Raw genomic sequence first — 21049 nt, forward strand, 5'->3', positions numbered from 1 at the left:
ACAAGTTCTACTGCATCAGAAGTGTATATAGTGCTTGTTATCCTTGTAAAGCAATGCAATAGCAAGGTACTGAGGAGTTGTTTTTTCGGTTAACCTGAGTCTTCGTTGTTGTTAGGAAACAGGCACATTTTTCTCAGCAAATGTAACCAAATGGTTCAAATGTTATGATACAAGAAAGCCTTGTTTCTTAAAGAGACTTGACAAATTGCCAGTCTCAGGGCAGGAACAGGGCTGCCTGAGATGAAAGCAAGGAACCATGGTTCATAGGCTAAAGCATATGAACCATACATCAAGCATGAGAATGAAGAAAAGGTTATATTTTTATGCATTTGTTACAAAATGTAGAAATGCCTGCAACTCTGCATGGCAGGGAATAGTATGGTAAAATACCTTCATATCCAGTTTTATACAACTAGGATAATACATGTATATAATGCATGGCATATGTACATTAAATTGTGTACAATTACCTATATTACTCTGGCTATTACAACATCTCTATGACCTCATTAGTATGGCAGCATCTCTATGATCCCATAAGTGTGACAACTTCTTCATGAACCCATGATATGGCAGCATCTCCATGAACTCATGAGTATGGCAGCATCTCTATGAACCCATGAGTATGGCAGCATCTCTATGACCCAATGAGTATGACGACATATAAATCTTTGCACAGTTATAATATGGTCACTGGCATGCTTTTATAGCAGTAACAACCGAACTTAGATATTTGTACACCGCTGTGTCTATCAGACTCACACAGGATGGTCAATAGACTGAGGACCAAAAGGAACTAACACTAGTTGAAGGTCTCGCCTACTGCCTCACAGTTTTAGCTAACCTCAATATCAATCTTTTGAATTTTGTGTTCAATTCTCTGTTGCGTTTCCTCCAACTTGAGCTGTTCAGAGGAGAGAAGAGAAAGCCCGAGCTGGTCTTCCTGCGTGTGAAAACAAAACAATAATTCTCAGTTTATAATCAGACGTCGGTCAAACTTCACAGACTAATTGATGATCTCATGCTTATATTCAGATAAAGTATTCACGAGGGGTTCTGTCACCCATCAACCTATCTGGTACGGTGATTAGATAGAAAAGATTCACACAACATGCGCTCTGAGAAAAGCAACCCGCGATACATAGAGAAATGAAGATTCCTATCTGCCATGGCCCATTGATCTCTGATCAATATCTCTACAAATCCTGATTAAAATCTGAACTCACTCATTCAACCAGCAAAACACCAGCATTACCGACGCAATCAGAGCTTTATCAAAACTTGTTTGGAGATCATCTTCTGATGATGATACCAATAATACCAATGATGATTTGCTTTTATTTTAATGGATGACCTTTTGTGTCCTGCATATTTCTATGCAATTTCATCCAAAAGCTAAAAGTTTTATATTTAACGTTTAGCTAGTAAGCTGCCAGAGTAAAAAAAAGGCTTTACATACACAAATAAAGTTTGTAATGAGACTCACCCTCGGGAACGGCTGAGCCATTCTACGGAGAAAACGCTTGCATATCTGGACACACTCGTCAGTCGAGAGGTTAAGTACATCGGATCCAAGCTGCTCTTGTATCCAGCGCGGGAGTTTTCCTTTCTTGTCACTCCGAGCAAATCGCTGCAATAAATGAAGAAAGCTGCTTTAGAATCGAGCTCTAGAACTTGTCGCTGAAATTCTGCATCAAAGCTACTGTAACGCTTCCTAAAAAGCAAGTTAATCATTTTCGAATCTTATTATGCGGTTAAATCTTCATAGTATAGGAAGGCTAACATAGACCAACCTTATCGGCGAACAGCATAATGCCATAGTCTGTTTTACCACGGAGAGCTCGACCAACACACTGAGCAGCGTGTCTCATCGCATCAAAAGTGAGGAAATCATTTTCCTTAATCTGAAAGGTTTCACGGAGATATTCGAGGCGTGCCTTGAGCACCTTAGACTGTGTGAACACGTATGGCACCCCAAACATGATGACGCAGCGACCATAGTGATGATCTGTAAAAGGAAAGGTTAAATATAGATGGCTCATTTTTGAAAACATGATTAAACTACCTTGATGGAATAATGATATGAGTTAGGACATATTAGTGATTAAGCTATACAGAAATAATAGAGAACATAAAGAGGTAAATGCATAGACATCTAAGTTGTACAAAAGTAGTATAAAGACTATGAGATAAAGTTTGATTAGCCAAACTTTACCCAAAAATGCAATAAATTATACTAAGGGGTTACAAGTGATAAATTACAGAATGCATTAAAATGAATTAAGATATTTTTTATCGAAATATAACAGAAGATACCAAAATCAATTCCTTCAGAGACTTTTCCGCGAGCAACAGACAGCAAGACAGCACCTCGCCCGTTGTCACATGCCTAAAAGCAGTATAAGTTCCATCAAATATAGTTCCACCTGTATTAATAAATCCATGACTATTCAACAAATAGAGGACAACTTTTGAAATAGCAATTAATAAAAGCAAGAGAAGACAACTAACCTAACAACTAGTGAGATAAAACTAATGAAGACATCTGCACCAAGATGAGATGATACTGTGGTAGTTGACAACAACTTTAAATACAACAAACATTTAAAACATTGAAAATGAATAAAAATATAAATAAATTCTACTACCTTTCTGTAGTTGTGTAAAGCCAAGCTGGTCTCGGCAGCATCTGTTGTCTCTATGAAGAGCAGCTTATGTTTCTGCACGCTGTCTATTATGCCCTAAAAGTGCCACAAAAGCAACCATTGAACCATCACCACTACTATACAACAAGCTGAACGTAGCAACCACTGCAGGTGTCTGAACCATCACAACTACTATACAACAAGCTGAACGTAGCAACCACTGCAGGTGTCTGAACCACCACAACTACTATACAGCAAGCTGAACGTAGCAGCCACTGCAGGTGTCTGAACCATCACAACTACTATACAGCAAGCTGAACGTAGCAACCGCTGCAGGTGTCTGAACCATCACAACTACTATACAGCAAGCTGAACGTAGCAACCACTGCAGGTGTCTGAACCACCACAACTACTAAACAACAAGCTGAACGTGGCAACTGATGCAGGTGTCTGAACCATCACAACTACTATATAGCAAGCTGAATAAAGCAACCACTGCAGGTGTCTGAACCATCACAACTACTATACAGCAAGCTGAACGTAGCAACCACTGCAGGTGTCTGAACCATCACAACTACTATATAACAAGCTGAACGTGGCAACTGATGCAGGTGTTTGAACCATCACAACTACTATATAGCAAGCTGAATAGAGCAACCACTGCAGGTGTCTGAACCATCACAACTACTATACAACAAGCTAAACGTGGCAACTGATGCAGGTGTCTGAACCATCACAACTACTACACAACAAGCTGAACGTGGCAACTGATGCAGGTGTCTGAACCATCACAACTACTATACAGCAAGCTGAACGTAGCAACTGATGCAGGTCTCCTACAAGCTCATACCTTGGGCTTGTATCAAAACTATGTTTAGGAATGTTGATATCTGCCAGAGATATTCTTTTGGTTTAGTTTAAACAAAATCAATACCATAACATCTTAGGTAACTGAAATGAAACATTATCCTCGGTTACTAAATCTCCTTCCTAGATGTTCACTGCATTCACATCGCTCTCTGTAACTAATATTTAAGAATGCAATCGTTTTTAATGCTAAATCAATGTACCAATTCAATTTTATTTACATAGGTCTGAAAATTAAGTAATTTGAGAGATACGCGATCTGACCATTTGTATAGGTGACATGCCTCAATATTTATGTCCCATTGAAGCTTGTAGCTCCATTTACCCGCCGTGCCATCAAAGGAAAGGACAGGCAACTGACATTAATATGTTCGGTTACCTGCCCTGAATTAATTGACATTTAAAATCGAATAGGAATGAAAACAAGCATCAGTTTCACTAAAAGTTGAATTAATTTATAGATTATTATTTAAAAGATTTAAAAGCATTTGATAAAAGTAAGATTGTAGCCAGATTTTGAGTAACGAGCAAATGACTTGGAAACTATATTATGAAAACTTGGGAAAATTGCCTCATTGATTCGCCAGTTGAGCATAATGTTAGTTAGACTGAGACTAGGTGAATCGTACGCATGAAAACTGATTGGGCAAGAGTTATAAAAATGGCTTGGAGCTTGATGCATATAAAAGAGCGTAAGGAAAAAGCAGCACCATGATAGAGGGACCACTTGAGCAGGGATGAACAACACGACACAAGTGATCTTACAGGAGATATCTGCGGATCTACGGTATAACTTTTTTACAAAAACGGACGACAATGTGGTAGGGACAGTTTTTGTCCTAATGGCGGTGCTGGGAGTACTTTTTAATCTGATATCAATCATAGTTTTCACGCGAGGAAAGCACACGAATAAAGAGTTAAGGATTGAACTCATCAACCTAGCGGCAGCAGATCTGATATCTGCCGGTCTGTACCCAGCAGATATGCTAATCTCAATTCTATACCTTCAGTTTCCATTTGACACAAGCGGCTGCAAAACCGTTCGATTTATAAGCCGAGGAGCCTTCTACGCCAGCCCGTTGTGGAACGTCGCGATCGGTACAGAAAGATTTGTAGCTGTTTACTTTCCACTGATGATGGTTCGCTACACAAGTATGCACAGGCTAATAGTTGCAGCTATTGTGTGGATGTGCGCTCTCCTTCCTCAGCTAGAGTACTTGCTATACGCCGAGAGCATCACGACTGACGCCGGTAGAAGGCTGTGTCGAAGCAACCCACCCCTATATAAAGACCTACTCGCCTATGAATTAGTCGAGACAATCAAGTACGTCATCCCAGCGATGTCTATAGCCATTCTATACTCTCTGATCGGTGTCAAAATCTGCCATCGTAAGACGATTGGAGAGAAAATTGGAAATTGTAGCAGACAAGATAAAAAAGCAAAAAGGGAAAAAAGGCAGGTGAGATATAACAAGCAAAAGCTACAAATTAGAAACTTTTCATTTTGTTATTAAAATGCGTAAACATTTTTATGTGTAAGCATTTTAAAATACATTTCAAGGCTACCACTTCAAGCATACTAAAGTCTTCCAGTACAACTTACAAGACAGAGTGTCTTTTAAGTTTTGAAAGAGTTAGAGATTCTTGAGGTTTAAAACTACATGCGAGTGGCTATTATCTCTGCCTTCAACACGATCATATTTTTTGTAAGTTCGTAAGTTCTGACTCAGGCAGAAACTTAGAAACTGTTAAAGAGCTTCGCTATGATTAAACACACCCGCTAAAAGCTTGCTAATGTACATAACAGCCTTAAACAAAGGAAATTAGGGTGATAATGAGTATATCTACTAGACAGGTCAACTCTCCTGAGCAGTAACGATTTTCTTGATTCCGTCGCTGTGCTGTTCTTGATAGGTTCTCCTAATGCTGACTGTAGACGCTGCCGTCACACTGATGACCTGGCTGCCATACAATATAACACAGACTATACCATACTCAGTTCTCGGAGCTAGCCTTGGTGAAAGAGGATTCTTCGCTCTCGATGTCATTATGTTCAGCCTTTCCATAAGCAACTGCTTCACCTCTCCCATCATCTATTATGTTTTCAACTGCTCCTATCGAGTAAGTAGCTTTAGGTCCTTCGCATCTTAATACAATAATCTCGCCTACTTCGTGGATGTTAGTTATGTTACAAACCCATCCAAAATTTTCGCGAAAAAGAAGCTAGGTTTTTGAAGAATAAGCTATAAATTTAACATGGCAGCAAACTCAAACTGCTTTGTAAACCTTTGCAATTACTATACATCTAAGCGCATGTTCATCTACACGTGGCGTACTTGTATGGTAAATTATATATACAACACTGAAATTCATGAGAGATTAACAAGAACTGTACGAAGAAGCATGACTAAGATGCGAATCAAAGAGGTCAAGACAATACTGAATTTTTTAGTCAATCCTGCCTGAAGATAGCAATATAATAGAAAGCGTTAACGCTGCGATTCTCTGCAGACGAAAGATGGTCAAATTCCATTCAATAATTAAAAAGTGATCTCAAGCTCTTCTTGTCAGAGATTTTCTTTTTAACAAATACACCAACCAGCTAATTGCTAGGAACTTTTATATCAATAGACTGTGCTCTTGGCATTCATGCCTAAGAGATGAAACTGACAGTGTACTGCTATATATGTACATATAAACCCATGAAACAGTGAAGCTGCAAAGTAGGCGGGATTACTGTACGCCCAAATTGTGCTCTGTTCATTTTGTTTCGGCTGGCGCCTGAGTTTTGCAGTCACTGGGAATTATTATTTAGTTCTGGTTGCAGGCAAACGCAAGATAGCTGACTATGCTTCCGGTAGTCGTTAATAAAAATAATAACCATGTATGTATTTCATTGCTTGCGTGTGGAGCTATGAAAATTATGGCTTAGTGAAAATTTAAAAGTTTCGCTAATTCGCAGAACATATTTGCCACCCTCGCTTATCAGTAGGTCCAGTAATGAAAAAAATATGAGAAGTAGATATTACAATAAGACATCAAAAAACTACAAAATTACAATCTCTGGAGGTGAGAGGTAAACGTTATGAGTTAGTGAATTGTGGCTTTGGTGGAGCTAAGGCTATAACCTTGGTGGAGCTAAGGCTATAACCTTGGTGGAGCTAAGGCTATAACCTTGGTTGAACTAAAACTATAACCTTAGTGGAGCTAAGGCGAGAACCTTGGTTGAGCTAGCGCTGCACTGGTTTACTGGAAAAGTAAATGACACTGGATCGGATCATCTCTACACTGGGGAAAGTATCAAGTGAACAAGACCTTGTAGAAATCATAACGCCTGTGGAATTATTCTCACAACACCAGCATTGGACCGTATTGCATGCAGCTAGAAATAGACTGAAACTATCATCTATAAAATAATGCTACTTTTATAAAAGTAGAAACTTTTTTATTAACTTTAATACAAAAAAAGATTAAACAAGTTACCACCACGCAGTTCACTCAGAACAATAGCATTTTAACTGAGTCAGCGTTATAAATGAATCTATATCCGTGGTGGCAACTGTTTCATGAAATATAAAACAGGTCATAAAACATTCTATAAAACTAAAGCACGTCCTGAATGTGCAAAATAATGATTAACAACAACAGCCAAGGTGGTAATTAAAAACAAAGAACTTGCTGCCACTTTCAATAGCATTGTTAATGGAAAAAATTGTCTTTTGTAATAGTTGGCTGTGTCTTGGTTCGTATGGGGGAGCAAGCATTTTCATAAACATATACTGCTTTTTGTTCAATTTGTTCTACAACCCAAACCCCTATTACAACTTGTTAATAAATGCAGTAGGTAATTTACACATAATATTCAAACAAATGTATTTTATAAAACTACGTAAAAAATGAATTATATGGAAAAAAACTTCAGTAATATTTTCCAACTTTACTAAAACCTGAATTAACAGAACTTTTATCAATCAAGAGGTATCCTAGAGACACGCAAATAAAAATGTAGACTTGGTGACACATGAGCTCGGAGGGAGAAGTAGTAAGAGAGGTGTTCAGAGGAACTTGTCTAACCTAGACTAAGTGAAGTCTAACCCTTTCACATGAAGAGTTAGACTAGTGTTGTGTGTGAGTGACGCCAAACATCAATTTCAAAACTTAATTAGAGTGTAGAATCCAATATTTGCACTAGTTTTGCATGATACAAAAATTTGTATGCCAAGATAATTTTAAGCAAAACTGGAGCTGTACTGTATATGCCAGATGAGGCAGATATAGTGTGATATGTAGCTTTTCAATGACACTTCTGAATACCTCAGGGCTATTGGAAAAATGTTGTTTAGTGTAATGAGTAGATTGGCGAGTTAGGGAGTTGGGGGCGTCTCCGATTTCTGATTTATCACACAAGCCTTGACCAAAGTAATCAACTGGAGAGTGACATTAATTACACATGGATGGAATACGTAATAACTCAGCCTCTTCATGATATATATAACAAGATTGTAGACTTGACATAAATTAGTTTTAACTCAACAACCACAAAGTAAAAGTGAGTTTTGACGCGTGACTCCATGCTAGATCAATGGCAGAGTGGAAGCAGCAGAGAAAATATATTAATATCTAAGTTTTACTAACTTATCGATGTTCTTTCATTCAATCAAGCATTTATGTTCATTCAGTCTTTCGCAAAAATGGAATTCTTTCTTGAACACTTTTTGAAATTGTTTTTGTTTTCTAATAACACTACTTAGATATGTGCTATAGAGATCACTTGTATACACGCGTTGACTACAAGGTCTCCCCACTCCTCCCACACAAGTAGAAAGTCACAAAAAACATAGTGGGAATAAAGAGAAGAGAGGAAGGAAGAGTGGGGAAGGAATATGGAGAAGGTGGAAAGGCAGGAACAATGACGGAGGCGGGGAGAAAGGGAGAAGAGAAAGGAATGGGGGAAAAGAAGAAGTGGTCAGGAATAAGCATGACAATAAACAAGAAATACTTTCTAAAGGAGTACAAATATGCTCTTGTTCCCAGACCTTTAGAGAATTCAAAACTGTAGTGATTGGATCAGCCACCTGTGTCACTGGGAAACAAACGTGTTTGCTTTGAAACCAAATCAACTAATTGTGTGCGCAGTGTATTGGCAGCGAATGCATAGGCAGAGAATGCATAGACAGCAATAAACTTGCTAGCTCATTAACTGTGGAGAAATTCTCTTGTAACCCTCTTCATGGCAATAACAAAGTTACATTCAACAAAAACTGAAAGGGTGTATTAACAACCTTACATAATGGGTCTGGAGCCATGGTGAGGATTTGAACCACTGATCAGCTGCTTGCCAGCCCGCAGTGACTACTACACTATGACTGCTCCCCTGAATGTGTGCTGAAATAATTTAGATAGCTGTAGGTATTTAAACATCTCGATTCACCTTCTCTCGATATTATACACACGGGCGCCAACTAAAGTCGATACAGATGCATATCTTTGTTTCAATATTTGTGATGTGACTACATAGGAACTTTTTCATATTATGCTGTATGAATGATTTTTTATCATCATTAGTTACCATGAAAATGATGATGTTTTTCCTGGTTTCCATATGACGGCGCAAGGCGGGCAACAAGGCGCACGACGTCATGTGTAGGCCAGCTGTGATGTGGAAATTTCAACACATGGCGATCGCGCGACGTGCGTACGCTGATCGCAAGGATCCAACAGAATGGATCCTTGCGAAGGGTGCGCGCGATGATGTATCCCACAATACACCGCTCGACCTTTTTAACCTATCCCACAATTCAAACGGAGAGATGTTTTCCAAAGAAATCGGTCTCCCGTACGAAAAAGTAAGGAAATTACACACCCTGTCCAAAGCAAGCATGGCGCCTACGCGCGCTATCGCTACATCGCAGCCCAAGAAACGCATTGCGCACGATCACTGGGCCACACACGATCATTGCGCTGTCATATGAAAACCAGGCTTTACCTGCCAAAACAAAAATGAGAAGAATGAATTTAGGAATTATTGAGTGAGTTGAACAGACATGGTTTAAAAGTTGGTAATCTAATAGTATTGCGGAGGAGTCAGGATAGTGAATTGAAGGTTGTAGTAACAGAAAGTTCATAAACTGAAACATACGATGGTGGATGTAGTATGTTGGTGTCACAGAACAAAGAACGATTTTTGTTACATGTGTGTGGAAGGATAAATACAAATATTCTGGAGATAGTTTACATCAGCGTTTGAAACCCGTAACACACATTCAGATACGAGCAAGTTTGGCATAAGGCGATATGTTCAGCCATTTTGTAATGTGATTGGTGAAAGTGTGATGTACCAAATTTAACCCTATTAGGTCATACACATTATGCATGTAAATTCACTGCATGTGTTCATTGCAGAAAGATATCAAAGCCCTGCTAAAAAAGGTCTTTCGAAACCCACAATGTCAATTACGGCTACACAGTACCCTATCAACATCTTCGACGGGCAGCCATAGGCGAACGATTTCTACTGCAGTCCATTGATAAAGAAACGGATGACAAAAATCTTTCGCAGAACACGAGCCCTCCGAGAGGTGTACACACTACAACCAATACATCTACATGTACATATGAATAAAATGAGTCAGCAGCCAGTAAATCTGAATCTTTCCTTGTTTGGCCTTCCAGGCAGTGAGCGCAGTGATTACTTATAACACTCTAGTCTACGCTATGTGTAAGCTGTGTTTACACGCAGAAAACTATATGGGTATTCTTCAGGGAAATAGCATCACGAGAGCAAATATTAATAGCTTTGTAATCACCTTACGGTGATGTAGCAAACATGTACTTATTAATGAAAGTACTCTATCAGACAGCTGTGTAATGCGTGGAAGGACAACTGGTGTACTATCTTGACTCTAAGGTTTTGAATAAATGAGAAAAAATTAAGAAATAAATGCTTTAAGATTTTTGTTTACACCAGAATGATTTGTTGGAGTTGTGTTGCCATGGCGAGAGTTGGAATGGCTTCTAGTCTGTTTACAATTTAAAATAGATATTTACAAAAACTTACACCAAACCATCTCAAATTCCTACTATAAAAATAGGATCACCTTTTTAACCGATGAAATACAACAATGATGTCCAATCCATTTTGACCGCTTATCACCATAAGCACCAGGGTTGGAAAAACCACACTTTTTTATAAAAACCGAATCAACCAGGTTTTTTGGTATAAACCGATTTTTACGGTTTGTATAATTTGACCAAGGTTTTTGTAATTTCCAGTCTAAAAGTAATATCACTTGCTATAGCTGCATGATTGAGTAATGAGCATACATATGTGAAATAATCTGCTTAAGATGGTACTGTGGGAGTTGTTATGTTAAAAAGGAGCAAAAACATATGGAAATTTCAGAATGAACCTTTAATCAAACAAGAATGAAGAAATACAGAGCAGAAATCTTATCACATAAAGTGAATATATTACATACAGCTCTATGTATAAGTAGGAAATTTAATCCAAGTGATTAATTGTGGGGTAGTGAAGAGCAGCTTCACATTTTTCTACTGTGTGCTTCAAGTATGCTGTATCTGCATGACCTTGCGGTTACGACAGCAGACACTACATTTTGCCTCAAAACCTTTGCCTTCCGCAGTTCGAGTGAAGAACTGTCAAATGGGATCCTGTTTGCGAGACATGTTGGAAATTCAAGGCACAACTTTTCGAAGCACAAAAAAACTTGATAAACTGAATTCTAACAATCCAACTACTTTGGCTTGTGACCAATAAATAAAGTATTAGTTTACAAACCTAAAGATTTTGCCCAAAAAGATTTTATTGTTTTAATTTCTAATTATAAGCGATCCTCTCTCACTGGCCATTATTAGAGATGGAGATGGAATTAGTATATTTCACATGGTTTTCATATTTCATCAGTAAAGGGATCATCATATCACTTGATAAAAGCAATTGAAAATGAAATTCACTAATCCATTGTTGTGCTATGACTTGTACTACTATGTGCTAAATGAACTTCCACAGCTGATAATGATATAAAATTGCATTTCTACCACACAGGAACCACTAGGAGCTGAGAATATTATGTATTTCACAAAAAATAATGAAAAAACCATAAAAACCGGTTTTTCAGCTGATTTAAATCGCTCTGTTTAAACACTGGGTTTAAACCGAACCAAACCTGATAAACCCAAAAAGAAGTCACATCGTTGCTACATATCATATACACGCTAAGTTTTATGGTAATTATTATAGTAATTAGCAATAATAGTATTAATTTAGTTTGTCTATTGCAGGCTTTTGCAATGATTGAACAAGATAGATGATCCAGATGTGTGTGGTTCCAGATACAATTAACGTGGCTGCAACTTGGTAATTAGTTGCTCAGTATTTATTGATTCTAATACCATTTTTACTGATACTTTGAGAAAACAGGATACACTGCCATTTTTTCTGCTTTTATTTTTAATGCCATTGTGAGATATGATTGGCTGGTTTATTGTTATACTCCGTCAATGACAGCCGTCAAAACGGACAAACATAGAATGAAGCAATTCACCGATCTGATCTCAAAGACTGAGACAAACCAGTTTTAAAAAATGATTTACATTTTACCCCAGCTGACTTCAACCCTAACGGCGTTGAAGCAGCTCCGACAAATCCTCCGGGTGTAAACACACCTTTAGGTATTACGTGATTTGACTAGATGATATGCTGCCGAGAAATCAGATATTTAGATTCAGAATGAAGACATTTATTCTGATCTCTCACCTCTGCAAGGCTAGCTTCACTATAACGTTAGTTACAAAGGATTAGCGCAAGCTTCTTATAAAGGTCAGACATTTTGGAAAGTCCGTGAAAGGCCACGAGCCTTGTGATCTATCCGCGTGGGTTTGGTTGAGTCTTGATTTTAAAGCCACTCCGAGTCCCCAATAGTTGCTAATAACCTATCTTACGATACTTCAAAAGCTTTATACAACCAATCAAAAGAACCAAAAATCAGCAACCAACAAAAAGAAAAAAGGTCATAACGATACACTTCAAAGCGTGTGCAATAAACAAGAGTACTTACCTAACATCACATACCGCACAGGTCACTTACACATACTGACAATGGGGCTACACGCTAGGGTGAGCGGTTATGCATAGAATGCCTCACCTGTTCGTACCAGGATGCAACTGTATTCTCTAGGTACATGTAGCTGACAAAGAAGCAGACCAAACCATCAGGTACAATAGAAGCCATGTCAACCAAGAGATTCCCATAATTCCTCAAAACGGCTGCAATTAAAAGACATAAAACGCTATAGTCCCCAGCATTCACAAAGAATAGAATGACAAACAGAATAATAGCCAACATTGCGACTGCAAAGCCAATCAAGCGAGTGGAGAGAATTTTAAATAAAAGGCGTGACACGTAGCAAATATTTCAACAAATGGAAAAAAGATCCATATCCATCAGGAAATATCAGTATCACACTCCGTGTCTCATCTTTAGAACACCAGATGGTAGATTTTATCTATATGCCATGTCATCGTTTTTAGAGACGAAGTATGATAAATCCAAACTGTTCACTGGTAGTTTTTATTATGGTTAAAAAGTGATGTATTCTATAGGTCAAGTCGACAAAATCATTAAGAATATTTATTTTTTGCCAAACAAGACACGAAAGGCATTAAGATGCGAGTAAATGAGCCAGCTGTGAACAGTTTACTGCCAACTCTGATGTCATGAGGTGATAATATACATTGTGAGCAATAACAGGAAACATAAAGCACTCATAATTCACAAACTCTCATAACCATTTACACTAAACACGAGAGGATGATTTCTAATGAAAATTCAGTTTGCCTTTGAGGGAGTATTTTCTCTTCAGTAAAATTGATCCCTGATGTTTAGTCACCTTTTTAGACAATATAGCAATAAACTACAACAAACACAAAGCACTCTATTGTTTGTTACTCATAGACAATATAGCAATAAACTACAACAAACACAAATCACTCTATTGTTTGTTACTCATAGACAATATAGCAATAAACTACAACAAACACAAAGCACTCTATTGTTTGTTACTCATAGACAATATAGCAATAAACTACAACAAACACAAAGCACTCTATTGTTTGTTACTCATAGACAATATAGCAATAAACTACAACAAACACAAATCACTCTATTGTTTGTTACTCATAGACAATATAGCAATAAACTACAACAAACACAAATCACTCTATTGTTTGTTACTCATAGACAATATAGCAATAAACTACAACAAACACAAATCACTCTATTGTTTGTTACTCATAGACAATATAGCAATAAACTACAACAAACACAAATCACTCTATTGTTTGTTACTCATGGTGGATAAGTTGGGTAAACTAGAAAAGGCAAGGCAGATCTATATCTAGAAGCGCTCCTACTTTTACAGCTCATCTTAATGGTGCTATAAAAAAAGTATTAATTCTTTTGCTACCGCAAGCAGATGTATCGGATTTTGAGGTAATATAAGTACAGACCGTAAGCCGATGTATCGCCGATGTATCGGCTTATCAATATGGTTTCACTTTCCTTTTCATTAAAAAACCTACACATTAGCTATACCAATCAAATTTTGTCTCCAACGAAACAACCTTATTGCCAATCACGTGCAACCAATAGAAAACTTTTTGGCTCAACAATTCCATTTCTTATTACTTTTAAAAACGGCATAACCAGATCGCTATCATCATGGAAACAAAAAACACACCGGGTTAGTTCAACGCAAAGAAAGCATCAAAAAAATTGCAAGAGTGAGATTCACTTAACGATTTTATAATTGTAGATACTTTTTTTCTGAACAAAATGTATTTTACAGTAAAATGGTATGTTTTTATTTTCGAGATAATGCTGAAATACTAGCGATATATCGGTTTTTCGAAGATCCTTTTGAATTAATCTGGGCAGATTAATCGTTCGGTCAGCATTAAATGTGGTAGCGAAAGAGTTAAAAGGGATTTACTGAAAAAGATATGAAAATGCACATCATCTGATCGCAGGCGTCAGATCGCTGGTAGCTGCCATAAAACTTTTATTACATTGTTAAGAATTCCATGTTGGGATTCTTAAAATATGATTAGTGTATATTGCATTGATCAGGAGTCTGGCTATCACATAGGCATACATTGCCTATAACACAATTATCGGAGCTATTGAATTCAGGACAAAAAGTAGTGCATCTGTAAATGTAGAGCAAATGTAAAGTTTCCAAAAAATCATGCCTGATTTTTGGCCTGAGCATTTTTAGCGCAATCAATTTTTTTCTATTTTAATCTTCAAATATCTTGACAATGAGATAGCCTAACGCAACAAACAACATATCAACTAATAGACAAAAAAGTACTTTCTTTTAAAATCAATTCAAATTTGACGCAACCACATCTTTAACATTGCACATATACAGGCTACTAAAGAGTGTGTCTTTTGGTTTTTGCATCGAAACTGATGATACACTGCACATCATTTATGCATTGTTTATAGTGCATGCATTGCTTGTATTGTGTATATTGTTTGCATCATGCTCATTGCTGGTAGTGCATGCATTGCTAGTAGTGCATGCATTGTTTGTAGTGTATGCATTATTTGAAGTGCATACATTGTTTGTAGTTCACACATTGTTTGATTTGTGTGAATTGTTTACATTGTGTGCATTGCTTGTAGTGCATGCATTGCTTGTCGTTCATGCATTGTTTTTAGTTCATGCAGTGCAGATATAATCAGGGTTCGAGTCAAGACTTGAAGCAAACTACAATTATTCAAGCATGACAACTTCAAAAAGAAATACTTATCAATCAGTAATAATACACACAAATTTTTCAAAAAAAGCATCTCGGATATCTCTATTAGACTGACCTGTGTCCTCTCTGGCTTCATACTTAGAAGTCATTGTAACCTGGTCATTGCCTCTAGTAACAACCAGGGGATAGATACACTGCCTGGCGAGTGACATTGAAAAAGTTGACATGAGCACCGGGTGAAAGTCGAGAATCTTGGGGTACATATCCAGGGGAGACAACGTCTGCAACATATCATTAGTTCATGGCTCGGCGGCACAGGCAATAATGAGAGAGTATTAATATCTTTAACAATTTTAACCCTCAGCAAAGTGGACAGTGTAGAGATCAACAACGCTATTCCAATGAGCTATTCCAATGGCCTATTGGAACATCAAGCGAATGATTTTTAAGCAATAATATTTGAATGGCTAAAATATTAAAAGAAAATTTCTTTTAATAATTTATATATTAAAATAATATATATATTTATTATATTATTTTAATATCATCACTTTTGTGATTTGAGCACTCTGGTGCCAGCGCATTGACTTTCTTAAAGTCTGTGAGGCAACCTAGTTGTTTCATTGCAGGAAGTCAACTCTCATTGGTAATGGGATTTGTGTCCCTTGCCAAAGCTCTGAGCTGCACTGATGAGGCTTCAATAGCCGAAACAGTACTGTCTGTAGCATGAGTATTTGTTATATTATATTTATGTCTATTATAATACATTATTATTATAATATATCTAAATAATATAATATATTAATATATTATATATATTTATTATATCATATTATATTTATATTCAATATTCAAGAATAAAAAGCACATTCAAAGATCAACTTGCACAGAGGATTTTATCAGAAATTATAGATATTTTCTTATCATTTGTGATTGTTTTTAATGTTTGAGGTGATCTGACCACCTGATGTCTTAAGAATAAAATCGACAAAACTTGATCGTGGTTAAAGCGGTTAGATCAATCAAAAGTGCGCTCATGATGTCGTTAGTTGCAATGATGGCGACATAATGAACACGCATAAAACTACAATTTGAACGCTATAGCTGATGGCAACTAGTGACATCATTTCCCACATATTTTTCTTGTTTTAGCCACGATCAAGTTTTGTTGATTCTAATCTTGAAACATCCTGGCAGTCAGATTACCTCAGACATCAAAAACAATCACAAATAATGGAGCGACATCGATACTTTCTGATCAAATCTACTAAGACTGAAAGGTCATCTTCAACAAGAGTACTACAGCTGTAGTGTAGTCAGCAAATAAGAAGAATAACAAAATTGAACATGATAATAACATAAATACATTGTGGAGTGATAGACAGACATACCCCAGAAGTTATAACAACCGTCTGAAACCGGGAAAAAACGGGTTTCACTGCTATAGAGGCGTCCATACAGCTGAACCTCAAAACTGGGTTAGGAATGGTCGGTGTGCGATCATCGAATGGCTCTATGAGTAATGAAAAACCTAAAAGGAAGACGAGTAGCAGTATAACAGGAAAGAGTTAATAACTCCTATCATTTGTTAATTCACAATCACTTCACAGAGAGAAGTAATTTGAATTCATAATTACAATATCAAAACCTGCAGACGAGTGTGACGCTGCAATACTATAGCTGAAAACCAACACAGTTTATGGTTATCTAGGAGATTTTGTGCAGTAGATATGATATAGCAACCCCAGAGAAACAAACATTGAGGTAGCGAGACAGCATGTCTTATTATACACCCGCCTGGCCTGCGGGCAAGGAGCCTAATTTAATAGTTTTTATCGAGCTCCATTGTTCGAATAACGTTAGCGAGATGAGATAGCGTGCGGCTTATCCTGGATTATGTCAAAATGAAATTGCTATAATGAAAATTTGTAATGCACTTATTCATTTATTCTTGGAAAGCCAGGGTTATGCAACTAAATGATTTATTGGATGCCAACTAAAGCCTGCGTTCTGCAATTTCAGGATTCTGCCGATCAACTTTATTCAGAGGACCATCTAAGTTAAATGATGCCATTGATATAAAGATTCGAGCTAATTAGTAGGATAAATACCTGCTCTCAATAACTTAATAAAATAAAATAAACCTGACAATCCGATAACTTCTCTTTGGATGAAAAGAATCTTTATCATTGGAATCTTTGATCGCTAGGAAAGTTTAAAAACTGTGACATCGAAATAATAAATGCATTCCAATCAAATCTGACCTGTTGAATAAGTGCTGACGAGTGTAGCAAAACTCGTCAACAGCAGCAAAGGTGAGAGGTCATCTATTTCAGACAGCTCTAAAGTTTGTATCAGCGATTTCATTCTCTCACAGGCAAACCTAGAAGCAGCATTGCACTAACAGCTAAGCATTATGAGAGGCAATGAAAGGCAATGAAGCCCAGAGTTCTGCAATGCAACTCAAACCTGCTGTCATAGCTTGTGTGTTGATGTGAGATAATAAAATGCCAATGTCACCATCTTCATGTAACAGTTACATTATCCCCAAACCCAATAGTATATTCACTATCATACTGCTACATTTAGCATGAATAACATCCTGTTCCAACTGAATGATTATCTATATCTACATATATATATGAATGTGAGTGTCTGTCACTCGTCTGTCTAGTTATAGAGTTTTAGGAATGCAAAATCCGTTTTAGAGAGGATTTGAACTCGCAAGTCTACCACAAATCTCGCAACCATGAGGCTTGACAAAAACCAAAGCCGTTTTTGTCATTCTCACCTCTTCATCTATCCTTATCACGATTGAAGGTTATAAACTAAATGTGCTAACAAATCCAAATTTTTAATTTGGATTTGTTTTTCTTTTGGTATTTTTTAAAGCCATTTCAAAATTAATTACCTATTATTTAGTTTGTAATTTTCAAGTGCACCGTTTTAATTTCAAATGTGTCATTACACTTCTTTTTCCAGTTTCTCTTAAGGGAAATCACTAAATCTACAAAGTACAACGTACTCTCGTGCCCTTCACTGCTATACTTTTGTAACAGTATCGAGAGGTACCAGTATCGTCCATCAAAGCTTTGAATACAACGAGCTTCTGCTGCATCCAAAACCTTTTTTATATGTACACTTCTATGTAGTCATTATTATTAATTCAACATAATCATGATTTTTATTTTGTTTTCTCAGTTCTTATTAATTTTATCCATATAAAAGCATTTGTCATTGTAATCGATATAGCCAAACAGACTACCATGCCGTTGCTAATTATTTCACATTTAAACACCTTTATAGTTGTTTTGTTTTTCTCTCAATTTATTTGAACTGCACAAAACACTTTTTTCATGATATGAAGTCTAAAAGTGAGAATGGTAAATGCGTATATGTCAAATAAAAATAAAGTTTTTGTGCAAAGACCTTTTCATTTCTTGGGCAACGATGGACATTCAGCTGGTATAGATAATAAATTATTAGAAATGATAAAACATTTCCAACAATTTAATATGTAACACAAAAATAGTGTTACATAATAAATTATGCCTTTTCACAACAGTGAAAACAAATGTTTTTCCTTCTTTGAATAACAAGAGTGGCTTAAGACATCAACAGCTCGCCAGTATAAAGGGGAGAACACACTAGTCGATATGTAGTGCAATATCACACCATGTGCTGCCAATATATAGGCTACTGGAACTCGCCCAGCGAGTTGATGCTGAGCGATAAAGTTAGAATTGCTCAATCAGAACTTTACCGCACACGAGGTGCATTTCGATTGGTTGCTTTCCCCCAGAATGCAATACTGTGGCTGCTAATTATTTTTGGGTCAATGTTTACCAACGTAAAGCAACAACATTTTGCTATTTTGTTACAATTGAAACATCATCAAAATGAACCCTAAATTATTCACAGATTTAATAAGAGCACACCAATCCTGTACGACCCAACACAAAAATTCCAAAGATATCCAGTGGAAAACAAACATTTGGGAGTCATTCGTTGCGCAGGTTGACCTTTTTGAGAATGGTAAACATTTATTGTATTAAAAATTAAAAACTATTATAAAGTAAATTATATATAAAAGTTGTTAAATATTATCGTTAAAATATACGAATCGTTTTTTGTCTCATGTTTTCTTGTAGTGTGCAATCCATGAAAGTGAGATAGGCCTGACAAAAGCAGAAGTTGTTTACGTCATTTTACAGAAGATCCCATGTTTACTTAAATTTATTAACAACTCCGAAGAAAAAGGTGATATATAATTTTATTGGCTGTTTTATAGAATATTTTTGACCCGTGTTCTTACTCCGCTAGTGAATTTTTCAAATGTGTTTAGCCACACGCCAGCAATATCTTCACACTCCTCATGACGCAAGCGATAAAATCGCCTAGTGTGTTTGCGCCTTAAAGCACATCTAGTATGTTTGCGCCTTAAAGCACATCAATTACATAAGTACTGTTTTAGCTTATTCAGGTTCTTCAATATCTTGAATTTCAAATGAGCCATTGTTTGACATAGTGAGACAGACATTGATTGGTGTTTATAGGACTTTCCCAGAGTTCTACCACAGAAATGGTCAATGGTATAGGCTCGAAAATTGTGACGTCACAATTTACATATTCGGCGTTGTGTGCTTTTACCGCTTATTTTATTGCTTACCGCTTATATTTATCAACTACGATAATGACGCTAGTGGCAGGCGAAGGTAGGACAACTCCAGAGAACCAATGAGGATGACAAAGGAATCAGTGTCATTAGCTCTCCATGTACAGATTATTTCTATGATAAATAACTCAGATTCCAAGCACCATACTATGTGTTCCCGATGATATTCTGCACTGGCCCTCTCTTTTTATCGTGATGTTGAGGGGCACGACTGAGACTAATTATTTTCAAGCATTGAGTGATCTCGCGAAAGTGCAATTGACATATGGTCCTAGGGCCACGTCACTGCAGGTCAAAATTTAATCGATGTGATTTCATTACCTTTATCAACGACAGTATATTTATTGAAGCATAATTAATTAATCCAGAACATGTGTTTGTATTAGTCGGGCATTAGCATGATCCCTGGGCATCGTTGATCATCTAGAATTCTAGTTTATTATTAGCACTCTCTGGGTTTAAGAGCACCGATTGTCACAGAAAAGCACAGCCTCAATGGCAGCGAAAGGGATCAACTACCTAAGGCTAAATGATAATTATGACATCACATTGTGGGAACCGCAACCAAGTGTTTTTTCTTATTGCAGTACATTCTTTAGACACCCTGTTTTTCATAGTTCTATTATTCTTTGTGTATTGAATATAGGCTCAATCGAAATCCAAGACTCTGATGTATTGAAATATATGATAAAAAAATTATATAATTTATGTGCTTTAACACTACACAGAAGCTGCTAGAGAGTTGTCTACTATTGGCTAGCAGACAGAATCAAAATACAGATAAGGGCAGATTTTATATGTTATGGCCTAAAAATACCTGAGTGGTTTCCGTTCGATGCAGACTTTGTTCTGACAGTCTTTGAGAAAGGAGGCTGGAGATTCCTGAATAACATGTTGAACTCGGAGTCGTGTCTTCATGTATTCCATGAAGCGCTTCATGAAAACAAGGAAGTGATCTGCCTGGCGTATGTTGCCAGGGACACATTCTGCAGCATATTAACAACATATGACTGCCAACTAATGCATGGAACAGTAGGCTTCAAGAGTACTTAGCAAAACACAACCATTTTTTAACAA

General features: G+C 36.9%; 1 protein-coding gene across 1 annotated transcript in view; it reads right to left on the reverse strand.

Annotated features, from left to right (window-relative positions):
- Nucleotides 1–308: 308 nt before the first annotated feature.
- Nucleotides 309–21049, reverse strand: part of LOC137405413 (general transcription and DNA repair factor IIH helicase subunit XPD-like) — a 29612-nt gene continuing 8871 nt past the window's right edge. Inside the window, exons 10-19 of the mRNA XM_068091663.1 lie at nt 20790–20958; nt 17562–17680; nt 16689–16828; nt 15413–15578; nt 12677–12798; nt 2649–2741; nt 2317–2389; nt 1794–2008; nt 1487–1630; nt 309–943 (exon numbers count right to left, since the gene is read on the reverse strand). Coding sequence (XP_067947764.1) covers nt 836–943; nt 1487–1630; nt 1794–2008; nt 2317–2389; nt 2649–2741; nt 12677–12798; nt 15413–15578; nt 16689–16828; nt 17562–17680; nt 20790–20958 — 1349 coding nt within the window. The 3' untranslated portion in view covers nt 309–835. The remainder of the gene's footprint in view (nt 944–1486; nt 1631–1793; nt 2009–2316; nt 2390–2648; nt 2742–12676; nt 12799–15412; nt 15579–16688; nt 16829–17561; nt 17681–20789; nt 20959–21049) is intronic.

Source organism: Watersipora subatra, chromosome 9 (genome assembly GCF_963576615.1).
Source record: "Watersipora subatra chromosome 9, tzWatSuba1.1, whole genome shotgun sequence".
Classification (NCBI taxonomy): Eukaryota; Metazoa; Bryozoa; class Gymnolaemata; order Cheilostomatida; family Watersiporidae; genus Watersipora; species Watersipora subatra.